Genomic DNA, 19,047 nt, shown 5'->3' with positions numbered 1-19,047 from the left:
ACAAGTACTGGTTTCTAATAGCACGTCTTCTTATCTTACCTTTTATCAGATAATTTTTTTGAAAACAGACTCACTAAATTAGTAATGTTTGCTTTTCTGATGGACGTTTAGGTAAACGCGCGTAAAGCACTGATTTTGTCGCTCTTATTTGTAAATTTCGTAAAGTTTGGACGACTAAACATGGTAATTTTGTATTACACATATCCTGTATTTGACGTTTATCAGACTACATTTTTATTATTATGACTTTGAAGTAGTGTAAATGAAAGTTAGACGAAATCAATTTTCTCCAGAAATTACTTCAAAACAAGTGACAATTTCTCTGAAAATCGACTTAATTTCAACGTAATTTTGATACTTAAACAATCTACAATATTTGCTGAAACTATTTTTATACATTAATTTGTATAATTTACCACCATAATTTTGTGATTAATTTTTAAAAACTGCCCCTTCTTTTCATATATTACCGGTGACGCACGCTCGCGGTCATTATATTTATAAGGGCAAGATGAGAAGACGTGCTAATAGAAACCAATAATTGTTATTTAGATATTACGTAACAAAACGTGTATAATTTCAACGACTAAATCTATCAATTTTACATTTTTGCTCCAAAATCGACTACGGCCTCTTAACTTGATAACTTGCAAGTACCAAGTACCCAACCGAGTCATAGACACAATGTTTACAGGAAACAGCTTAAGACCCATCAACGTGCCCACTAGCGCCACTCGTAAATAAATGTGATCATTTAAATATAACGACGATATATTTAAAAAAGAGGGCCACTATGTACTGTATTCTGTATTAAAGTACCTTTTCAATATATTATAATAGTTTTTACGTTGCTGGATTCGTCAATCTATGCGTCCGAAGTTAAAACGGCCGTTTTGTTTTGAGTTCATAGATCGACGAATCCAGCAACATAAAAACTAGTTTGATGTATTCAAATGGTACTTAAATACAAAATACAGTACGTAGCGGCCCCCCTATTAAATATCTATCGTTAAATTTAAATAATCACAATTATTTAGCAGTGGCGCTAGTGAGTATCTTTACATTTGTTACCCTAAGAATTTATTTTAGGACTTACTAAATAATGATTAATGATGATCATTACATCATTACATATAAAATTTGTGATACATGGTAAAATTGTAAATTGTAACATCTCACCCACAGATATAGATACACTAGATAAAGGAAGTATCACAATTTATATTGAAACCAAGCGTGCCGACTTTTTACCACCTACTGTGACGTCACAGCCGAAATTTAGTGATTGTAAATTCAAACTGATTCAAAGACACCGATGCCCCTCCGCCTTGCTACGATTCGACTGTCTCGCTCATATTCATAGATTTCATATCTGCGGTTTCGCTCGCTCACTCCCCGCTCCCCCGCGAACCACGGCAAAAATTATAAATCGATTAAAATGAATGACATCGATTTTCTGACAGACGAATGATCTTTTCCCAACTTTTCCCTTCAAAGAAATTGGTATTTTCAAAATGTATGGAACAAATAGTACCTACTGTGTTTAGTCGGGTCGAAAACCAGTCTTCCCGTCCCGTCCCATGCCGTGGCTAGAGTTGCCACCTTTTTTCTATACACATATAGTATTTTTGTCAAAATATTGAAAAAATATAGCATTTACTGGGAAATTTAAAAAAAAAGGCACCGATTTGAGGCGAATTAAAAATCCAAGTCGCATACGATGCGATGTCGGTGACATTTGTAAACCCCATTCTTGAGTGATGAAAATATAGTATTTTTCGTACTATATTGTTTTTATATAATATATAGTACAAGTGACTAAAATATAGTACGATACTATATATTATAGTATTATAAATTTCTAATGTGTTTTTTTAACACATTAGAAATTTATAAACATACTAAACGTAAACATAATTATAGTCGTATATGTTTTAATTACTTACCCTCCTTTTTAAAGGTGTCGTGTAAAATTAGCCCACATGGCATGTTTACCTATAAAAGAAAAAAGTAAAACAAACACCTTCTACTGCCGACTTTATCACGTCACACCAACCAACTACCCCTACCACCTTCGCGCTTGTAATCTCATATATTTGTATTCAGGACTGAATGCATTGATTCCAAATATACCCATGTCCGAGACGACATGAGCAAAAAGTAAGCTAAAGCCTGTTCGGCCACTATATATCAATAACTACAAAATTGTTTATTTATTTTATTTTATAATAGTTAATATCATTCATCTGTCTTCGGTTACCGCGATAATTACTCATGAAATAAAACTATGAAAACTGATTATATCGCGTATATTGAATTTATAATACATCCTGACGTTTTCGAACCCTTTACAGCGTTCGTGGTCAACGGGTGACTCACCCCCCGGGGGACCCGTTGACCACGAACGCTGTAAAGGGTTCGAAACGTCGGGATGTATTATAAATTCAATATACGCGATATAATCCGTTTTCGTAGTTTTATTTCATCATTCATCTGTCCAATACCGATTAAAATCGATTATTAAAAGAGATCAGAAGAACGAACAACACTAGTCGCTTAATTTGACAGACGAAAGCGATGCGCGACAGTATCGCTTGTTCCGATATTCATCGTCTCTTAACACACAACGTCAGATCAAACGCTCAAAGCAAACGCGGCATGTAATGTAATTATAGCTTTGTAACGTTAAGCTAAAATTACTGAGGTATAGGTATTGAGGGGTAGGTATTTGAATCACATCTTGGAATAACTAAAAAATAGTTTTAAAAAGAATTTACGCATAATACATATAATTTAAAAATTACTTAGTTGTGATAGGAAATATGTCATTTGCCTTTGGGTGATCGCAATTTTTGGACTGTTGCAGTTAATTATCACGGAACGAGGCATTTTTCAAGTTTTCGCGGACGTCCGGCTGCAACAAATGAGGCGCGTGGACTGTCAGTAGCGTAGCGACGGCCAACCTCAACGCTTGGTCGGGGTTCGGACACGCGAAGACGATGCATTAGCGTCATCTATGGTATATTTATATCTGTGATCGCACCAATGTGAAAAAATCTACATTTTCATATTGTTATTGAAAATCTATGACCAACAGCATACAGACTTTAAACGTTGTATTTGTATTACAGATTTATCCACAATACATGTTAAATTATTTTACGTGATACAAGTTATATACGCGACTGTACCCATTCCTATGAGCAATATTTGTTATGTGATCAAACGTGAAATCTCAAAAAAGCCAAGCCAAGCGGCCCCAGGCTCCCATGAGCCGTGGCAAAAATACCGGGACAACGCGAGGAAGATGATGTTAATGACACGATGTATGGAAACCAGGATTTTTTTGTGATTTCAGAGTTGCTGCCATAGTAAAATTTGATTATTGAAATGAGTACATTCGACCTTTTAGTGTGAAGGGCGCCGCAGGCGCCCTATATCGAAGAGCGCGCGGCCCGACCTTTTAATAAGAGTGAATGCGGCGCCCTGTATCTAAGAGCGCGCGAGACATATGCATTTATATTTCTTGTATCACTTAAAAAATGTTACCCAGTATTTCGTAAATGCTGTTAAACAAGTTTGATTGCATTCTGCCAGTTTGAACCACGTTTGAAGCTAATAAGATTAACTATTTATTTGATACTAAACAATGAGATGGATATTTCGAAGGACAGACTGATAACCGAACTTAACTGGGTCAAAAGACTTAAAAGTAGACGGTAAGGTTCATGTGCTCAGCTACGGCCGGGTTGGTTGCTTCGTTGACCTCTGCTTCACCGCTTGCCTGTCAACAAGATAACAAATTGACAAAATCATTATATACTCTTAATTCGCGAAGCTAATATGGCTCGATGTAATACCAGCGAGTCAGCAAATATCCAATCCTACGCTGGAGCAGACGACGCAACAGAGTCACGTACACTCTCAGTACGTTTTCATTCAGAAAATTCTGGTGTAGCATGGAAGCTACGAGCCAGAGAGCATGATTCGTTTTGTTAATATGTCAATATAATTAGGACAGATATGTCGGTGCCGTATCGTTAGCCTACCTGGTCGCCGTCGTCCCAGCTGAGTTTCTTGACGCGCGCTGGTATGGTGGCGCTGGGCCAGGCCACGCCGGAGCGGCCGGCGGCGCGCTGCAGGTGGTCCGACATGAGCGCCACGCTCGGCGCCTCCGGCGGCGCCGGGGCCACCTTGGCCTTCGGGACCCGGGCCGAGTGCCGCGACACCGTCGCATCTGGTATCAACAAGGGAGCACCATATAGATTAACGCATTCACTGCCAGAGGGCGTGGCCTAGGAACAAACTTGTATGACGGTGAACGCACATGTGCGTTGGGGGCAGTGAATGTGTTAACCCCATTATTCATAAAACATTACGGGGCTGATTTAGTTAAATTATGTTTTATCACTTTCTTTCAAATACATAAATCAAAATGACAGAATAAAGATGAAGACAAATGATTCATAGCTAATTTAGGCCAGTAGCGCGTTTATGAATAACGCCAAACTAGGGATTGCAATCCAGCAGCGTTTTCAATCCAGCTGGATTTTTGCTGGATCGGCATCAATCCAGCTGGATCCAGCGCGGATCCAGCAGTATACCGATTTTGCAAGAAAAAAAAAACATGGTGCAATACTACAGGTTTTTATTTATTATAATGAAAAAAAAACCAAACAAAGGAATGATAATAAGGCGTAATAGCTGAATTCCGTGGGCAATACAGGGTTGTTAGTAACAGCCTGCCAATTTTTAACCGACTTCAAGATTTCAAAAGGAGGAGGTTATCAATTCGGTTGTTTTTTTTTTATGTTTGTTACTCCATAACTCCGTCATTTCTGGACCGATTTTGAAAATTATTTTTTTGATTGTAAGTATATATATACAGATTGGTCCCGTTTTTGTCAAAACGCAGTTCAGATGATGGAATCCATGAGGAAACGAGGGGACTCCTCAAATGTTAAAGGCATACATATAGTGATTTTAGTATTTTCATCAACAAATCAAGCGCTTACATTTAAAAAAGTGACATTTGATGAAGTGGAACTGCTGATGATGATCAGAACGGAACTCTTCAATGACGCATAGTTCACGTTTGGCAATTTGTCCTCCTCGTTATGTTTGTTAAGCAAGTTTGGTTTTCAAGAATCACCTTTGTCAAGCTCGAGTTCTGATGATGGGATCCATGAGGAATCGAGGGAACTCCTCAAATGTGAAAGGAATACATATAGTGATTTTTGTATTTTTATAAACAAATCCAGCACTTCCATTTTAAAAAGTGACATTTGATGAAGTGGAACTGCTGATGATGATCAGAACGGAACTCTTCAATGACGCATAGTTCACGTTTGGCGATTTGTCCTCTTCGTTATGTTTGTTAAGCAAGTTAGGTTTTCAAGAAACACTTTTGTCAAGAACAAATGCATTAAAGTTAAAAAAATCGAAATTGGTCATTTTCAGGATAATCCGCATAAGCTTCTAGTATGTTATTAACAATATGAAAAGGATCATAAAACTGCTGGGAGACAATCTCTATAGTGCTTGAGTGACAAATAATGGCGTCATACATGTGACCACTACCGAAATTTGCAAAATCAAAAATTATTACTATACCATGAGTCATACATTCACGTGTGCTATATCAAACGAAAGATTATTAAATATAATATAATTCTTTAATACATTATTTATAAAAACAATGTATATTTTAGGAGTTAAAAACAATGTATATTTTAGGAGCTACAAACAAAGAAAAATCACTTTTTATGAGAAAAGTTCGCGTATATATATTTTATAGCTCAACTAAAAACGTTATAACAATGTTGCGACTAATATAAAAGTAACCAGTTATTCAATTATACGTCACATCTTAAATTTTTAATTTCCAACAAAAACTGTGAAAGTTGTACAAAAAAACTGAAGCGCGCCAACAATTCTACCTTAATGCGCTCATATTATGCAAAGAATAGTCGTAATTATGGGATATTAAATGAAAGAACATTACAAAAAACACATGAAAACGATAGTTTGGAGTGGATCATAATTTATAAATTGAATTTGCTTGATAAATAAGCAAAAGTACGGTTTCTTTTCGTACCTAATCTCCTCCTTTGAAAGTCGGTTAAAATTTAAGTTTTGTGCACCTGGGCTACAAAGGCGAATGAATTGACGCCTCATTTATCAAAATCAGTTCAGTAGTTCCATGTAAACAATACATCACACGTAGACAGCAAATTCTGCTTATTTCTATTGTCTGGAAGAGGACACTGACTTCTGTAACACAGGTTTTTTACCTAGCTCAGAAATCAGGGACCGTACTTTTGCTTATTTATCAAGCAAATTCAATTTATAAATTATGATTCCACTCCAAAATATCGTTTTCATGTATTTTGTGTAATGTTCTTTCATTTAATACCCGATAATTAGGACTATTATTTGCATAATATGAGCGCATTAAGGTAGAATTGTTGGCGCGCTCATCTACTTCTAAATTTTATAATAGCTCTTGTACCTTCCGGGCCAGGGGCGTATTTACGCTAGGGCTAAGGGGGCCATGGCCCGGGGCGGCAGGCTGCGGGGGGCGGCGCAGGCCGCCGCTGGCTTTCAGTTTCGGGTGCCTCAGTGGCGCCCCAATGAAGTTTTTTTTGTGGTGTTATTGTGTACTAGACATAATTTAATTAAAAGTTTTCTACCTTCTTTACCCACGTCGGAATGTCGACGGGTTCTAATGATGTCGCCCAGTGACGTCGCTCTTCACATCGCCCTAAGGCCGCGGGCTCCCGTAAAAAACAAAGCACGTTTTTTTAGTGGGTACTAAATTTCCTATCATTCATTTAGCTGATCAATATATGCAAAAATCATTAGCGTAAAGGTGGTAGGAGGACAAAATATTGGAAGTGATAGAGTTTATGAAGATAGAAAAAAGAAGAGGAGACAACACGCCGCCCTGTGGGACACCAGCAAGCGTGTTGCACCACGAAGATCGATAGGAATCCGCCTTTATACGCTGCCGACGCCCCACTAAGTAACTGTGAAACCAGTCAACTACCGCAGGAGATACATTAAGTGAACGCAATATGCCTAACAAGATGTCGAAGTCAACCGTGTTGAAAGCATTACTGAAATCCAGAAGCGATAACACCGTGATCTTACGATTATCCATACCAGCCCGGATATCGTCAGTAATTGTTCAAAAAAGAAGTAATTTGCTGATGTACTAGACGCTCTAGAACTTTAGAGAGGAAAGGAAGAATGGAAATAGGACGGTAGTCTGAGAAGGAGGAAGGACTAGACTTTTTAGGCAAAGGAATGACGTCGGCATCTTTCCAAAGCGACGGGAAAACATTAGAAGAAATGGAACTATTGAGGATACAGGTGTAATAGGAGCTATGAGGTCAATGAGGGGAAGGATCATGTTTCGGCTCAGATTATCGACTCCAACGGCATTAGACGAGATGGCTATTACGTTCTTCTTAACGTCACTGTCAGTAAATTGAGCAAGAGAGAAAGGGGGATAGTCAGGAGTTGATATATTTGAAAGAAAGTTAAGGGAATAATATGTACTTTCACGTGACTTTCACTTCAAAAGGGTTAAATTCCAGAATTCCACCGAACTTTACACTCAGTGTAAGTATCTTTTATAATAATATAATTATTGTCATAACCTAAGCAGGCGCGCAGCGCTGTTTGACACTCTTGGCGCCCATTCAAATACTTATTTTGTGTTTATGTTTGTTCATTTCATATTATTTTTAGGTAAGTCGTGATACAAACGTTTGAGATATAACCATTTTCAATCGCTGAATCGCGACTAAAATACATTTTAATAATACCACATTTCTCAAAATCGGTGCGTCGCAGAACAAAACAACTAATCTGCCGAAACGCGTCACGTGACGTTTCGACCAATGGCGCTGCGTTTCGCTCACTAGCTTTTCGCGGGCAAATTTTTGAACTTTTGATTTATTATTTTAAGCAATTAAATGATAATTTAATAACGGAAATGCATTTGTAACATGATGTAACGGTAACAAATATCCAAATAAAAATATTTCGTTTAAATATAAACTTCATGCATGAGGCTAATTTGCGGGCTTCGGTGTTCGCGGTAGGCCCTCAGGTTTCCCAACCAGTCCGTTTTTTTAGTAATTTATGGCAGGCAGGCTCATGATGAATTTGTATTGTATAACGTTTTAAGAACAACGTCCAACAGAAAGTATGAAATTATGCGTGCTTTTACAGATACAACAGATATACATGTAGAAATAACAGGTCAATGGATTTGAGAACAATTACTGATACGGCTTTATTCGTATACCTACTCAATACTCATTACCTACATATACAACTACATTGAAATATAGATACGATCGAACAACGACAGAGTCGCAGCTCTAGCGCTTCCTTCGTTGCTAATATTTTGACATATTACTTCAATGGGTCATATGTCATATTTCACATGTTCATTGTCCATTGCGCGTTAGCTTTGAAAACATCAATGATAAAAACTTTTATAAAAAAAAGATAAACCGACTTCAAAAAGGATGAAATAAAATATTATCCTTTTTAGGGTTCCGTGTTTAAGTATATGCGTTACCAACTGATATGTTTGAAGTCGGTGCCAAGCCAAATTTTAAACCATATATTCATAGTGATTTTGGTGCAATTCGATAAAGATGCGGCTATATAAGTATGTACGTTGGATTACCTAACGCAGCGTACTACGTAGGCGAACAACACGCGAATGCAAAGCGGCGCGGCTCGGCGCCTTAATTAATCCTATGATACCTATATGTAAGACGCAGCGTTACACGACGACAATAAACGAACTTTCTGTACACCTCAGAACAGAACACACGGTTGAACCTTCTTGGCGCAGTTCGTACCATGCTTGCACGTTAGTGTAAATCTAATACGTTTTGTCGTCGTATTTTTTTAAAGAGCATTTCTTAATAATTCTTGAACAGTCATAGCACGCAAGTGTGGGATTGGGACTGAGTTATTTTCTGTCGCTTATCCAGAGGACTACATTTCAAAATATAAAACAATTCAAGGAACCTTCATGCAAAATTTCAGCTAAAGCGGTTCAGTTGTTAAGCCATGAAAAGGTAACAAAGAGGCAGACATAATTGCTTTCACGTTTATAATATTTGTACAGTTGTAATGGGATTTATAGACATAAAGCTGATTATTTTTGACTGGTATTGTTACTACTTGGAGTACTTGGGTTGGTACCGACTTCAAACATATCAGTTGGTAACGCATATACTTAAACACGGAACCCTAAAAAGGATAATATTTTATTTCATCCTTTTTGAAGTCGGTTTATCTTTTTTTTATAAAAGTTTTTATTTTTCCATTTTTAGTTTTAAGAAATTGTTAAGAGCGTGACGCATGAATGAAAACATAATCATGTTTAACTGTAAATTCGTAAACTTTATTAAATAATCAGAATTTTCTTCGAGTCCGTCTGGGAAATCATTCCTGTCACTAAATCCATTCTCCGCCCCGCCACTGACCCAATCCCTCACACCCCCCGATCACTCAACCTCACAGCACATCAACCCCTGATCACTGAACCCCTCGACCCTAAACCACCAACCCTTCAACCGCCATTCCCCGACCCCTAACCCCAGACCCCTTAACTCCTAACCCTAGCCCCCAATCCCTTAACTCCCAACCCCTCAGTCCCCGACCCATCAACTCACCTCCCCTCAACCCCCAACCTCAAACCCCCCAAACACTAATACCCTCTACCTTCACCTCTCAGTCTCTTTGGTTGTTTCCAACACTACCTACATCAAAAATCATAATACACATACGAGGGAAGTTATCAGTAGCCTTACCACGAGTTTGACATTGATATATTCGCTATCGTGTGCGTAACTTACTGTTTATGCATCTCGCTCGTACTGGCATATTAGTGTACAAAGTAAGTTACGAAGAATATTTAGTGTCAAACTCATGGTTAGGCTATAGTTGCACTACATCAAATTGGTGGTTTTGGGGAGGAAATGCTTGAGTTACTTTAGAAAACACCGAAATTACCATACACGTGCCTTTAAAAATTATGGAGTTCCCTCAATTCCTCACGGATTCCATCATCAGATCAAAACCAAAAATATTACGAAAACATCTTGGAGAGGGAACTTCTTTCCAACAGAAAAAGAATAACTCAAATCGGATCATGGGTTGGGAGTAATAGCTGAAATCATTATCATCAAAACAATCATCATCATCAGGTCCACTTCATCAAATTGGTGGTTTCGAGAAAGAATGCTTAAATTGCTTCAGAAAACGACCAAATCACCACATGTGCCTTTAAAAATTGAGGAGTTCCCTCAATTCCTCAGGGATCCCATCATCAGATCAGAACCAGATTAATATGGGACCAACTTGGAAGTAGCTCCTTTCGAACAAAAAAAGAATTACTCAAATCGGACCACGGGTCTCAGAATAATCGGTGAACATACATAAAAAAAAAATAGCCACAACCGAATACAGAACCTCCTCCTTCTATGAAATTGAAGTCGGTTAATGAAAGCACATACAACAAGCAATGGATGACTTTCGAATGTCCGGCAATGGACAACGTATTTTATAATTTTTTGCCGTTTTTATTACACAAATAGATTGCTATTAGTCTTACCTGTGATAAGTAACTCCATAATTATTTAAATTTGCAGTGGTACTGCGATTATAGCACGCAATTACGGCGCAAACCGGCATTTTGCTTTTGTGTTTACACGGCAACGGCTGTCATCAAATGACAATGCGACCGTGCTTTCTGATCATTTTGATCAGAAAATAGAGACACGCGCCCGGCTGTCTTACCACTTCTCCTTATATTCATATTTCTAAGACCAGTACTCATGTAAATTAAATATATGATCAAAAATAAAGGTCTAGGGATTTGCCTGGGTTATTATAATATAAAATGCTGTAGAATACAACTCAGTTGTGCTGTCGTACCTAGTAAAATTGCACCTATGCGTATTGTGTGGTGACCTCTTGACCTTTGTAAACGCTTCATAATGCAGTGTCTGTGTATAGTAGTCTGGGGATGTAATGTAACATAGTTGGAACGTAATACTGACTTCTGGAGTGCGTGGCGGCGGGGTCGCGCAGGTCGAGACTGGAGGTGGAGTTGGCGAGGATGGTGCTGGCGCCGGCGCTGACGCTGAGCAGCGAGCCGGAGCTGGCGGCGTCCAGCGCGCTCGCCGGCGGCAACGGCTTCTCCGGCACCACGAAGTTGCTCTTGTTCGGGGCTGCACTCGGGGACGATTTCGAACGCCGACTAAACACGATTTAATCACTTCATGTTAAAATCGTGAAAATCATTTACATACTTTTCGCTGTATATAATAGTAGATTGTTAACCAAGGGTTGAAAGGCACCCATGTCTTACCAGGTAGTTTGGCGCTCGAACGCAGGGAGAGCGCCAATAGTCCGAGACCGAAATGGTGTCTTTCACCCGAGTGAAACACTCTACTTTTCATATCGAATGCGAGGAAACCAAACAAGACAAGGCAATTTTGCAAAATCAGTAATTAAAGTACATAATAGACCTAGCCATAATTTTTTTCCTAAGGACTTAGTTGTAATCGGAGACTTTACATGTGTGAAGATAAATAACCGCTAGCGAAAAACATTTAGATTGCAATATTTACGAAAACCCACATATTTTAACAAACTGCAGTAATTTTAAAGTGATTTGTTCATTATAGTATGAAAATTAGCGGGATTCCCTATTACTTTTTAATTTTAACTTTTTCGTTCCTAAACTCCCAATAGTCAATGGCATCCTACTCATTTAGCCAATATAATCAAAGTATTTTACAGAATATAAATATTAAATAACAATTTAATTTAAAAAATAAGGTACTTTTATTTTATATTTTGTTTTATTTTCATGAATATACTGCTCTCAGAATAATGACTAAAGCATAGAAGTCGGGCAAAAATGCTTCGCAAATATGTATACCCGTACTTTACTTCCTTACGAATTAGATAATGTGCCGAAAAGAGATGCATATATGCTTGTTATTTCTCATTTACGTACGGTGTCATAAGTTTGATAATTTGCTAGGGATGTAACTGTGTCGACTTTTTATATCGATAAATTATGCATAAGTTTATGAGCCGTGTAAAAGAATAATCACGGAATTGGCAAATTGATAATAGTCTGGCTAATGAAAGTTGAACCTGAAAAAACGCGGCAATTTCAAGAAATCTGTAGCAGGCGGCTCGTTGAAATGAAATGAAAGGAAATGCGTGGAATACAAGGATTGCATAACTTTTATACTTTTTATAATTTTCATATTCTAAAAATCATTAAAAAGTATAAAAATTATGCAATCCTTGGAATCAAAGAGCCGCCTGATATGAGGATTAATGCATGTGCCTAATATAGCTTTTATCTCATTTGCAGTCTACCACTCAGAACCGTCTAACTATACCTCTCGTTTTTTTATCATTAGAAAGAAGGCGAGCGATCTTAACGAGTCGTTTTATCGAAAAGCACTTTGATAATAAGTCACAACAAATATAATATACGATCATTTACATACTTTTGCTTTCATAAGTAAAATATTGCTATATTTATAAAAAAACTTGTCAATAAAAAGACACGTGGAAATGGTTTACCGTTTTTTCTAATGCTAAAAGACTAAGTATAGTTTCTAGTCATGTACAGTCAGCTGCAGAGAAAAGGCACCCCCCTGCATACAAAGTTCTGTAAATTAGTATGGACGTGGGGTACCTTTTCTCTGCAGCTGACTGTACCAAATAGGAAATGAAAAAAAAAAAAAACGTTCCTGCATTATATTTTTTTTATTTAATAATAGGGAATATTACGCGAAACTCGGCGTAGGTGGCGCCACTATCACAATCTGAGGGTCTATCGCGAAACAAGAAAATCGAACTTTCGTTATCTAACATCTCTGTCACTCTTGCGTATTCGAGCGATAAAGAGGCAGCTAGATAACGAAATTTCGGATTCGAGTTTTCCGGTAGGTCCCCTGAAAACTTGTCAAAAACCTGTTAAAGGTACAGTATGAATAAGTTACTCTACGGTGCACTAAAAAAGCTAGTGCTGCACTCTGGTGGCAGAACATTGCAGTAATATCCCCTATTCCTCGTCCTTTGGAAATCGGAAATAAAAAGTTGAGTTTTGTGACCAACAATATTAATAAAAGGAACATTCATCAATGATCATTAATGTCTTTTTTATTAGGGTTCCGTACCCAAAGGGTAAAAACGGGACCCTATTACTAATACTTCGCTGTCCGTCTGTCTGTCACCAGGCTGTATCTCATGAACCGTGATAGCTAGACAGTTGAAATTTTCACAGATGATGTATTTCTGTTGCCACTATAACAACAAATACTTAAAAGTACGGTCCCCTTGGTGCGCACGTCCGACCCGCACTTGACCGGTTTTTAGTATTAAACTATAGTCTGGCAAACACAATCTGTCAGTAAGTAAGAACAAAGAAAACTATAGGTACAGTCGAAGGCAAAAATATCGATCCAGACAAATGGCTTAAAAATATGTGAACACGATTTTATTGTCTGAGCGTACACATATTTTTGAGACTTTGAAAATGTATATATATTTATGCCCTTGACTGTACTCATCAATTGAAATGAGACAGTCCTGGGCCAAACTACAAGAAAGCTGTAAATGACGATAGGTTATTGATCTGAGGTCGATACATCACTATGCCAAAAATATAACCTTTCATACTTAGCAGAAAAGTTGGAAAATATATGCAAAAATCTATTTAGGCTTGAATGCAAGTAATAATTACATAAACAACATATCGATTTCTATGTTTAGGGTCAGGTCCTATAAATTAATTTCTTCAAAATTGAACAAAACTCACCGATTAAAGGTTATCGGTTCGTGTATTTTCTTTTCTTCCTGTATGCGATTTACAGCCCTCGATCACACAAGACATTATCACAAAGGGAACTTCAAACCATTACAAATAAAAACTCAGCACGTTTTCCAACAATCTTTCAGGAATAGCAACAATATATAGCCTCCATCTCGAATATTATTGAATGTTCGGGTATAGAACTAGTAGAACATAAGGTAATAGTAATTTGTGTATATAGAATACCTAATAATAATTTATCAAGATTAGACGTATTTCTAAATAAATTACATAACATTCTAACCAAAGTCTGTTACAAAAACAAAAAAGTTATCGTTTGCGGTGATTTTAATATAGACCTGTTACAAAGAACGAAACAATCTATTCTATTTAAAAGCCTCTTAGAGAGCTTCAATCTAAAAATAGGAGTACTAGAGCCGACACGGCTTGGTAGTAACACCTGTATAGATAATATCCTACACAATGTACCCGGAAGTAAAACAGAGGTTTTAGAATTGGCTATCTCTGATCACACAGCACAGTTAATGCGATGCCCGGTCAAAAGAACATGTAGATTTTCTCACTGGTATGTTGTGAAGAGAGATTATAGTGAAGAAAATGTGTCTAAGTTTGTAGAGTGCGTAGAAAAACTCAGTTGAAATGACGTTTATATGACAGATGATCCCAATATAGCATTTAATTATTTCATGGACGAATTCACACTATTTTACAATATGTGTTTTCCTTTCAAAAAAATTAAAGTAACCTCGCACAGTCGCCCTAGATGGATAAGTAAAGGTATAAAAAAATGTTGTAAGAAAAAGCGAGACCTCCTCTGGAAATATAGATTGCAGCCAGACATAAAGAATAAAAATAACTTTCAGCGTTACTCCCGTCAATTGAAAAACATCATATTGTTAACACAAAAATCGCAAAACGACCATTACATAAAGAATTCTGCAAATAAATCAAAAGCAACCTGGCAAATTATCAACAACCCGAAAACTAGACGCCCAAAGGAGACTATCGAAAAAATAAAAGTTGACGGCAAAGTTATCACAAATCCGAAAGATCTAGCTGAGGCGTTTAATAGTAATTTTATCAACCAAACACCTTTGAATACTAATAACGACAAGCCGAATTTAAAGAATAATAGTAATCAATATAATAACAATAGAAATAATAATAATACAATGACATTTAATTCAATTAATTCAATATTCATGGCACCAACAACTTGCGATGACATCCGTATAATTATAGATTCATTAAAAAATACACATAGTACAGGAATCGATGGGCTAACAACCAAGGTCATTAAAAGAGTAAAGCACATTATCTCGAAACCTTTGACTTTCATAATAAACTTATGCATTGAAAAAGGAGTATTTCCAGACAGGTTGAAAACATCTATTATTAAACCCCTCTATAAAAAAGGCGATAAACTGGATATTAATAATTATCGACCGATAGCGTTATTACCAATATTTTCAAAAGTTTTTGAAAAAGTTATTTATAATAATATTAGTTCGTACTTTGAAAAGAATGACTTATTTGCCAAAGAACAGAAAGGGTTTCGGAAAAACAAATCAATAAACATGGCTATATATGAATTACTACAGATAATTATGGCAAAGGTAGACAAAATAATACCGGTATGCGCAGTATACATGGATATGACGAAGGCTTTTGACTTCGTCGACCATGAATTATTGTTAAAGAAGCTATACAGATATGGTATACGAGGTAACGCCCACGATTTGATCAAATCCTATTTAAGTAATCGGAAACAAATTACTCAAGTGAATAGAATATGCTTAGATAGTAAAACTGAACTAACGTTGTCATCAGATACACAAGAAATAATACGTGGGGTACCACAGGGTAGCGTTTTAGGTCCCTTACTGTTCAACGTATATATTAATGACCTCCCACTAGCCGTTGACTATCCTATGATACTCTTTGCTGATGACAGCACAGTAATTATCTCAGGAGAAGATTCAGATTTAGAGACGTACCAATTGAACATTAATAGAACGCTTGAACGAATAATTGAATGGATAGACAAAAATAATTTAAAAATTAATCTATCTAAAACAAAAATAATGCATTTTAGACAAAGAGTTAATAACACAATTGATTTAAATATTAATTATAAGAATACACAGATTGACGAAACTGAAATGACGCGCTTTTTAGGATTACATTTAGACAATAAATTGACATGGAAGAATCAAATCGATATAGTATGTAGTAAACTAGACCAATATTCCTACGCTTTATATAACCTAAGGAAAGTAGCTAATCAGGCTCCTGTGCTTACAGCGTATCACGCATATGTAACGTCCACTTTACGGTATGGAGTTATATTCTGGGGAAACTCCACAGATAGAGAAAGAGCTTTTAGAGCACAAAAGAAATGTCTTAGAGCAGCATGTTATAAAAAACCTTTAGAGCCATGTAAACCCCTGTACACAAAACATCAAATATTAACTTTGCCTTGCCTTTTCATATATGAAGTAGCTATACACGTAAAACTTAACATAGGTCAATATACAAAACATAATAGCATTAGACATCAAGGAGAAATATACGCGAAACCATATAAAACGGCCTTACTTTCCAAAAGTGTATATGGAATGGCACCCAAACTATATAATAAACTCCCAAAATCCATCTTAGACTGTAATAATTCACAACATTTTAAGAAAATTTTGCATGACTTTTTATCAAAAAAAGCCTACTACTCCATTCAAGAGTACCTCTGTGACAAATTTTAACATTATAGCGTAATATTACATATGAGACCGCTTTTGTTAACTTATATGTAAATATATTGTAATTTGCATGACTTATTATGTTACTTATTTATATTATGTTTTAAGTAGTAGTAAGTAGTTATAAGTTTAACTGTTTGTACGCCTAATAGCAAGACCATGGTGATTCCATATCTATGTTCCATCATTGTATATACCCATGTTCTACAGACAATAAACGAATTATGAATTATGAATTATAATTAAAATAAACCAAGATGACCGCTGAAACATCCCGAAATATTTCAACTAAAATAATACGACTATGTCAAGTTGTTACAGTTGACACCTACCTGTGAAATAACGAACATGTATTTTATTTGGCTGGATTATATTATAGAACCACATAGGACCATTTGACATTTCCCTCAGTTAATCTTATGACAATACTGAAAAAAACGAAAGAACTTGCGGATTGTTGTCTCACTCACTCATAGACAAAAAGTAATAACGTGTTGTGAATACGATATCTTTTACCAAGCTTTTATTTTTGCCCGGCTTCTTTGCTTTAGTCATTATTCTGAGATACTGCTAAATAACTTTAAAACGCCATTTAATATCGTACAAGCGTTTAATTGTGGCTGTATAACATTCTGCCTTTGCTCATTTACGCGTGTAAGGTTTAAAAAAAAATTTGGTGTATTCCTTTTGGTTCCCGCCTTATGAAGTCGAGTAAATACAATTCAACAAAAGAATAATATTTAAACAATTTACTTACATCATTTTTGATAAAAAAAGATTTAATGCGGGATGAGTAAAACTTTTTCACCTCAGCAGCTCGAACAAGCCTACTTTCGTATGTAGCTTTTTAATTTAGTGAAGGCCATGAACTTCATACTTTTATTACATTGTTTTTTATGGTACGGTACGGTATATATTAAAGGTTAATAGTTATTTGTTATACAAGGGTGCAAAGTTGTGTTTTAACACACGAGAAGTAAAATACATTTGCACCCGTGTGTAACACAAAACTTTTCCCCTCACTATAGCGAGGAAAGTGCAACATCCACAGGCGTTAGATCATCTTCATCAACTGGAATCACTCATTTTTTTACGATATTATAACAAAAAACTCTGGAAATTCTGTACTTTTACGTGAGAAGTTATTAAGTAAAATTTTCGTTGACAATGTTGACATTTCTGACGTATGAAATGTCAATGATGCGTTTTGAAATTGCATCGACTTAACTTGTGCGTTCAGAATTATATTTAACATAATTATTAAAAAACAAACGCTTATTATGGAATTTTAAGGTTTATGACTTAATATCATTAAATAAGGCTAAATCTGGTAGTTTTTATAAGATTCTCAAACCATTTATTAAATGATAATTAATAACGAACCATTATTATGAGAGTTTTACGTTTTGTTATCTGTCAAGCTACTTAAACACGCTCCATCCAAGGTCAAATTACTTTCCCCACTAGTGGATAAAATGCGTTTTTCCCCGCTTGTTTTAAAGGATAAAAGATGGCTTTCCGAGCTAGTGAGGGGAAAAATGTATTTCGAATTACACAGAATAAACAGAAATAAAAGTATTATAATATGTACGATACGATACGATACGGGACGGGACGGGACCGGACCGGACCGGTATTTGTGCAACACAAGAGCAGTTATTTTACATCTCGTGTTTTTGAGTCCCTCGCTACGCTCAAGATTCTACCTTAGAATCTTTCGCTTTCTCGGGACTCAAAATAAACACTCGCAAGAAAAACCAACTTTCCTCTCTTGTTGTTATACAAGGGCACAGGGCGTACACGCCATACATCAAAACTCGCTTGCGTTTATATGTGTGAACGGCACGTTTGTACACGCGTCTTTGTGTGCGTAAGCTGCGTAGGGCTGCCACTTAGATGTTTTTTAGTTCACGGAGCGGTCGGAGCGTTGTCGTAATACTAGTAATGTAAATATAATAGGAATAGAAATATTTTTTTTCCTTAATTAAAGAAACCATTTTTAAGTTCGCAAAATTTACATTACGCGGTTCTATTCTTCCTATTTATGCCCGTCATATTTATGAGAATACAGCGCAGCGTTCATATTTCCAATCATGGTTTGAGTTCCTCGGATTATTTGCACAAAATGTGAAAGAAAAGTACATGTTGTATTTGCAGGACAATGCTTTTAATTGAAAACTAAAAGTTTAACATTTAATTAATTTACCTTTTTCAAGAAGTAACAACATCAAACACTATTAAAGTTTCAAATACAACACACACAGCCCTCGTGCGGCACTGACATACGGCGAAGGCGGAGCCGAACATTCTCGAGGCCTGCCGAAGTGACACGAACGGGCCGCGGCCGCCGTGCACACGCAAGATAACCCGATCGAAACGTAAACAAACGAA

At 36.5% G+C, this 19,047-nt stretch overlaps 1 protein-coding gene across 1 annotated transcript in view; it reads right to left on the bottom strand.

Moving 5' to 3' along the window:
• Positions 1-3,310: 3,310 nt before the first annotated feature.
• Positions 3,311-19,047, bottom strand: part of LOC134754223 (protocadherin-23) — a 95,650-nt gene continuing 79,913 nt past the window's right edge. The window contains exons 12-14 of the mRNA XM_063690394.1: positions 11,097-11,296; positions 4,050-4,237; positions 3,311-3,784 (exon numbers count right to left, since the gene is read on the bottom strand). Of these exons, the coding sequence (XP_063546464.1) occupies positions 3,707-3,784; positions 4,050-4,237; positions 11,097-11,296 (466 nt within the window). The 3' untranslated portion in view covers positions 3,311-3,706. The remainder of the gene's footprint in view (positions 3,785-4,049; positions 4,238-11,096; positions 11,297-19,047) is intronic.

The sequence above is a fragment of the Cydia strobilella genome, chromosome Z (assembly GCF_947568885.1).
Source record: "Cydia strobilella chromosome Z, ilCydStro3.1, whole genome shotgun sequence".
In the NCBI taxonomy this organism is placed as follows: domain Eukaryota; kingdom Metazoa; phylum Arthropoda; class Insecta; order Lepidoptera; family Tortricidae; genus Cydia; species Cydia strobilella.
Note: the sequence above shows the minus strand (reverse complement) of the source record. Positions and strands in the feature narration are given on the sequence as shown.